The sequence below is a fragment of the Littorina saxatilis genome, linkage group LG9 (assembly GCF_037325665.1).
Source record: "Littorina saxatilis isolate snail1 linkage group LG9, US_GU_Lsax_2.0, whole genome shotgun sequence".
NCBI lineage: Eukaryota > Metazoa > Mollusca > Gastropoda > Littorinimorpha > Littorinidae > Littorina > Littorina saxatilis.
In genome coordinates, this window is record NC_090253.1 from 55503823 (window position 1) to 55511322 (window position 7500).

Sequence of the window (7500 nt, forward strand, 5' to 3'; positions counted from 1 at the left end):
ATTTTGTATTTTTAAATCATTTTGTTTGATGTTTGAAGTTAATTTGATTGCAATGGCGTGTAAATCTGAAGATCAATCCAATTTAACACAGTCTTTAGTTCCCGAATATTGTATTTGATTTAATTCCACACTGACCAGGCCATCAGAGACGGAGACAACATCTGGGCCACTGTCAGCACGGGATCGAATCAGGACGGACATTCCGTGTCCCCTATCACCGCGCCATCGGCGTTCCAGCAGAAGGTTCTTATGGACAACGTGTTCAGCAGAATCGGCCTTGACCTTAGCCGCGTGGACTACATCGAGGCTCATGGTGGGCGTTTTACAATGATTCATAATGACCTCATTACAGGTCCATATTAGATGCACTGGCGGCGGGCGCAGTGGTGTAGTGGTAAGACGTCGGCCTCCTAATCGGGAGGTCGTGAGTTCGAATCCCGGTCGCTGCCGCCTGGTGGGTTAAGAGTGGAGATGTTTCCGATCTCCCAGGTCAACTTATGTGCAGACCTGCTAGTGACTTAACCCCCTTCGTGTGCACACTCAAGCACAAGACCAAGTGCGCACGGAAAAGATCCTGTAATCCATGTCGGAGTTCGGTGGGTTATGGAAACACGAAAATACCCAGCATGCCTACCCAACGAAAGCGGAGTGACCTGACTATGCTCTCAGAGTATATATAGTGTGGGGGACCCAAATGGGCAAACGAGCTCACACGTAACCAGAAAACTCTGGAACGCTGAAGAAGAAGAAGGTGGGTGTTTATAGTTCACAGGCAGGGCTCCCCAAGGACGCTCCTGGGACCCTCCCTTTAATGTTAAAGATGTCCTTGGACCCCCATCAATGGGTCAGAAAACCAGGACGTTTAAATTCTCGCGGCCGCCTGGTTGGCTAAGCGTGGAGATTTTTTCGATCTCCCAGGTCAAGTTATGTGCAGACCTGCTAGTGACTTATCCCCCTTCGTGTTTTTTCAAATGTTTTTTTTTAAAACTTCCCTTTGGTTATTTGACCCGTAATCAATATAGTTTTGACGGGCGCAGTGGCGTGGTGGTATGACGTCGGCCTCCTAATCGTGAGGTCGTGAGTTCGAATCCCGATCGCTACCCGCTGCCGCCTGGTGGGTTAAGAGTGGAGATTTTTCCGATCTCCGAGGTCAACTTATGTGCAGACCTGCTAGTGCCTTATCCCCCTTCGCGTGTACACGCAAGAACAATGTGATAGGGTGGAGTGGAAGGGGGGGGGATATAGGCCAGGAAGCATAAATGAGACGCCAAGACAGAGGTTGCGATAACGTGACTTTTAATTAACGTACCACAGACACCAGAAAGCAGTGTAGATTCTCCTCAGTGAGCACACGTAAAAGGAACACAAAACATGCTGCTGACGATAGTCGCGAAACACAAGAGCACAGGTTTCGGAATTCAGTTACAACCACACGTCGACCGATTACAACTTCGCGACAAATTTGGTCAGCACTTCGACCGTTCACGTCAACCGACACAACCGGAGCAACACACAGCTCGCTATCACAAATCGCGTTTTTTCCTCTAGCCTAAATGCTCAGTCTTTTAAAGGCTGCCCATGAACGAAGAAGAAGAATAGAGTACTTATTTCATTTTATAGTTGTTTCTTTTTGTACTGAATGCTTTTTATATAAATTGTATATATTTTTTGATTACTTTCCATTCCATTTGACCCGTAATCAAGATAGTTTTATTATATTTAGTCAAGTTTTGACTAAATGTTTTAACATAGAGGGGGAATCAAGACGAGGGTCGTGGTGTATGTGTGTGTGTGTGTGTGTGTCTGTCTGTCTGTGCGTGTGTGTGTGTAGAGCGATTCAGACTAAACTACTGGACCGATCTTTATGACATTTTACATGAGAGTTCCTGGAAATGATATCCCCGGACTTTTTTTTTACATTTTTTCGATAAATGTTTTTCATGACGTCATATCCGGCTTTTTGTAAAAGTTGAGGCGGCACTGTCACACCCTCATTTTTCAATCAAATTGATTGACATTTTGGCTAAGCAATCTTCGACGAAGGCCGGACTTCGGTATTGCATTTCAGCTTGGTGGCTTAAAAATTAATTAATGACTTTGGTCATTAAAAATCTGAAAATTGTAATTTGTTTTTTATAAAACGATCCAAATTTACGTTCATTTTATTCGTCATCAATTCCTGATTCAAAAAACATATAAATATGTTATATTTGGATTAAAAACAAGCTCTGAAAATTAAAAATATAAATATTATGATCAAAATTAAATTTTCGAAATCAATTTATAAACACTTTCATCTTATTCCTTGTCGGTTCCTGATTCCAAAAACATATAGATATGCTATGTTTGGATTAAAAACACGCTCAGAAAGTTAAAACGAAGAGAGGTACAGAAAAGCGTGCTATCCTTCTCAGCGCAACTACTACCCCGCTCTTCTTGTCAATTTCACTGCCTTTGCCACAAGCGGTGGACTGACGATGCTACGAGTATACGGTCTTGCTGAAAAATTGCAGTGCGTTCAGTTTCATTCTGTGAGTTCGACAGCTTGACTAAATGTTGTATTTCGCCTTACGCGACTTGTTTAATCTTCCTCAGGGACTGGCACGAACGCGGGCGACCCAGTGGAGGCGAATAGTCTGGGGGAGTACTTCAGAGACAAAGCCCCAAGGGAACGCTACGTTGGGTCCGTCAAGACCAACATCGGTCATCTGGAGTCCGCTGCCGGCGTCGTGGGCATCATCAAGGTTCTCCTCATGATGAAGGTCAGTGTGTGTGTGTGTGTGTGTGTGTGTGTGTGTGTGTGTGTGTGTGTGTGTGTTTGTTTGTGTGTGTGTGTTTGTCTGTGTGTGTGTGTGTGTGTGTGTGCGTGTGTGTGTGTGTGTGCGCGCGCGCGCGCGCGTGTGTGTGTGTGTGTGTGTGTGTGTGTGTGTGTGTGTGTGTGTGTGTGTATGTAGATATCGAGCGATTCAGAGAAAACTACTGGACTTTACATGAGAGTTCCGTTAAATGATATCCCTAGATATTTTTTTAATTTAAAAAAAAGAAATATCTTTGTTTTAAGAGCAGATGAACCACACTTTTCCATCCAATACTTAGTTGTATGGACAATTAATCATCTTTATGTCTTAAGTCTTATTTTATGAAGGTCAGTGTCCCGGGCTAGGTGTTCGTAGATGGTGTGGTGGACTTTTTAAAATGTTTAATCATCTACTGATTGGTGGCTTTATCCCTGACTTTAAATCGTATTTAGTCAATTATTTAGTTTTCTCAGAGTAACTTAGCTCGCAAAAGGTTCAGCGTTTTTGTCACCCCCAAAAAAATTCTTCAAAACTATTTTCACAAAACCAATTGTTATTTGTTTTTTTATAAAACGATCCAAATTTAAGTTCATCTTATTCTTCATCAACTCCTGATTTCAAAAACATATAAATATATTATATTTGGATTAAAAACAAGCTCTGAAAATTAAAAATATAACAAATATGATCAAAATTAAATTTTTGAAATCAATTTAAAAACACTTTCATCTTATTCTTCACCCCAAGCGGCTGCACCTTTTGCGAGCTAAATCTTATTTTGTTTAATTAAGATTTGTTTGTTTGTCCACTTAAAAGACCGCTGGGTCGAAATATCTGTGACTGGTTGGATTGGATTGGATTGGATTGGATAAGATTTACAGTCCAGTGAGGTTACCCTCATGGAAATTCGGGCTGCTTTCTCCCCGGGGAAAGCGAGCTGCCATACATACGGCGCTACCCATATATTTTTTCCCTGCATGCGTGTATTCATGTTTCCTGAGACTTAATGCCGTGTGAGATGGAATTTTTTTAACTTTATTCCAAGTCCCACGGGTATTTGATGGACATTTTTTTTTTATCTATGCCTATACAATTTTGCCAGGAAAGACCCTTTTGTCAATCGTGGGATCTTTAACGTGCACACCCCAATGTAGTGTACACGAAGGGACCTCGGTTTTTCGTCTCATCCGAAAGACTAGCACTTGAACCCACCACCTAGGTTAGGAAAGGGGGGAGAAAATTGCGGCCTGACCCAGGCCTGAACACGCAACTTCTCGCTTCCGAGCGCAAGTGCGTTACCACTCGGCCACCCAGTCCTGTTTGTCAATAACACACGTTCCGACAACTTACCTTTCTTTTTTTTTATAATGCACAACAAAGAACTAATAATAAATCCTAAATCAATGTTACAGCACAGCAAGATCGCGCCCTCCCTGCATTGTGAAGAGTCCAACCCAAAGATCGACTTTCCCGATCTGATGCTGACGGTGCCGGGCAAAGCTGTCGACTGGGACAACCCTGACAAAGTTTCCTGCTGCAACTCTTTCGGCTTCGGAGGTAGCAACAGCCATGCTGTGCTGGAATACTACAAACCGGCTGACAGCGAGTCCAAGGAACTGATGCCCAGTTCTTCTTTGCGAAAGTAAGATGTCGTGTACTGGCTGCATTTTTCTCTCTCAATTGTTTCATGTCATGAATACAATTTTGTTTAAACCAAAGTGAGATCTCTTGTCCTACCCGCATTTTTTCTCTCAACTGTTTCATGTCTTTTTTTTAGAATAAAATTTGGTTTAAACTAAAGTAAGATGGGTGTATAACCGGTAAACTATCGTTATTTGGCTGTGAAGGTTTTCTTGCTGAAAAGGGTTAAAACTGATTGAAAACGATAAACAAGATACTGTTGAGAACGTTTAATTAATTGTATTTTATCAATGCCTTTTATCTTGTCTTTTTAACAGGCCATGCATCGTGTGCTTCTCGGCGTATTCTGACAAGTCGTTGCGCGGAACTATGGAGGAATTGTACGCGGACCCCAACATCACAGGGCTCAACGTCTATGACGTTTCCTACACCTCCACGGCTCGCCGAGACCACTATCCCATCCGCATTGCGCACATCGTCGAGGACATCCAAGACCTTATGTCTGTCCTGGAAGAGGATATTGCAAGGTGGGTGTAGACTAAAAATGAACCATGTTTGTAGAAATGAACTTTGGCAGTCAATATTTATGCACAAAAACGAACAAAATTAAGATGTGTTTATTGAAATGCAACCATAGCAGAGTACATGCATGTAAAAATAGACATGTAGAGGGTGTGATAGTGCCGCCTCAACTTTTACAAAAAGCCGGATATAACGTCATCAAAAAATATATCTGAGGATATCATACCCAGGAACTCTCATGTAACATTACATAAAGTAGTTTACTCTAAATCGCTCTACAAACACACACACACACACACACACACACACACACACACACACACACACACACACACACACACACACACACACACACACACACACGCACCACACACATACACCACATACACACACACACACACACACACACACACACACACACACACACACACACACAGACACACATACACCACGACCCTCGTCTCGATTCCCCCTCTATGTTAAAACATTTAGTAAAAACTTGACCATTGCTTTGCCTTATTCAAAACTGAATGACAAAGGGATAACACTCTACTTTTTATATTTAGTCAAGTTTTGACTAAATATTTTAACATCGAGGGGGAATCGAAACGAGGGTCGTGGTGTATGTGTGTGTGTGTGTGTGTATGTGTGTGTGTGTGCGTGCGTGCGTGCGTGCGTGTAGAGCGATTCAGACCAAACTACTGGGCCGATCTTTATGAATTTTTACATGAGAGTTCCTGGGATTGATATCCCCGAACGTTTTTCTCCTTTTTTTGATAAATGTCTTTGATGACGTCATATCCGGCTTTTCGTGAAAGTTGAGGCGGCACTGTCACGCTCTCATTTTTCAACCAAATTGGTTGAAATTTTGGTCAAGTAGTCTTCGACGAAGCCCGGACTTCGGTATTGCATTTCAGCGTGATGGCTTAAAAATTAATTAATGACTTTGGTCATTAAAAATCTGAAAATTGTAAAAAAAAAATAAAAAATTATAAAACGATCCAAATTTACGTTTATTTTATTCTCCATTATTTTCTGATTCCAAAAACATATAAATATGTTATATTTGAATTAAAAACAAGCTCTGAAAATTAAAAATATAAAAATTATTATCAAAATTAAATTTTCCAAATCAATTTAAAAACACTTTCATCTTATTCTTTGTCGGTTCCTGATTCCAAAAACATATAGATATGATATGTTTGGATTAAAAACACGCTCAGAAAGTTAAAACGAAGAGAGGTATAGAAAAGCGTGCTATCCTTCTCAGCGCAACGGCTAAACCGCTCTTCTTGTCAATTTCACTGCCTGAACGGTGGACTGACGATGCTATGAGTATACGGTCTTGCTGAAAAATTGCATTGCGTTCAGTTTCATTCTGTGAGTTCGACAGCTACTTGACTAAATATTGTATTTTCGCCTTACGCGACTTGTTCTGCTTCAGATTAGCCGTCGTCGTTGTTGTTGTTGTTGTTGTGGTTGTTGTTTATGTTGTTCTCCTTCTTCTTCTTCTCCTTGTATCTGCTTCTGCCGTTCCCGTTGCTGTTTCCCCAACTTTTAATGACAGTTCTGCTGCAAATCAACAATAGTTACCGTAGGAATGAATCAACTGTCACTGTTGCTGTGACTGCAGGACGGAGATGCCAGACGGGATACACAGGAAGCCCAAGATCACCTTCGTGTTCTGCGGCATGGGAACATCCTGGGCTGGCATGTGCAAGGAACTTATGCAGGAAATCCCTGTCTTCAGAGAAGTCATCATGCAGGTAAATGCTGGCATTTGTGTACGGAACTCAATCGTTGCCAGGGATGACCAAATCTGGAAATTTTCACTAGCCATCCGGGCGAGTATCTAGAAGAAAGCTATCAGTCCGTCAGAAATTTCGCTGGCCCGTGATACCACAGTTTCTGCATCTGCGGTGTTTATATGGCTTTGAAACTCGATATGACAACCAAACGGGTCGTATTTGACCATATTGTTCACTGCATGGCCAGTCGGGCGAGTTGCCAGGCGGTTTCTACTAGCCCGGCGGATTTTGTACTCGCCCCTGGCGATCGGGCGGACGAATTGGCCATCCCTGGTTGCATGGATGGGTTTTGTCGGCGAGATAGAAGATACCCCCCTCCCTCCCCACCAGATTCAGCCCCCTCATGAACATATTTCACTAATTAATTGTCATGAGGATGAAATTTAAATGGCTTGTTCATTCCAATGCTTGTTATTCTCTCAGGTGCCAGGAGATTGGTTCCGTATAACTCTCGCTTACTCCATGACACATGTAGTATGCATTTAGAGCGCTTACTTCCCTTTGGTTATTTAATCATTAATGTTCATGTTAATGGTTGCCGTGGGACACAGGTGGAAGAACACCTGAAGACCTACGTGGACTGGTCCCTCACGGACCGCCTCAACAACGAGACCAACTTTGACGACCCTGAGTTCTCCCCCATCGCCATCTTTGCTTCCCAGGTAGGATGCTTTGATCGAGTGTTAGTCTTATTAGAAATACGATGTGGGGCCAAAAGAAAAATGTCCATG

General features: G+C 42.3%; 1 protein-coding gene across 1 annotated transcript in view; it reads left to right on the forward strand.

Moving 5' to 3' along the window:
* LOC138977277 (mycocerosic acid synthase-like) overlaps nt 1-7500 on the forward strand; it is a 77312-nt gene that overhangs the window by 17808 nt on the left and 52004 nt on the right. Inside the window, exons 6-11 of the mRNA XM_070350180.1 lie at nt 139-313; nt 2596-2762; nt 4211-4440; nt 4757-4966; nt 6595-6727; nt 7321-7431. Coding sequence (XP_070206281.1) covers nt 139-313; nt 2596-2762; nt 4211-4440; nt 4757-4966; nt 6595-6727; nt 7321-7431 — 1026 coding nt within the window. The remainder of the gene's footprint in view (nt 1-138; nt 314-2595; nt 2763-4210; nt 4441-4756; nt 4967-6594; nt 6728-7320; nt 7432-7500) is intronic.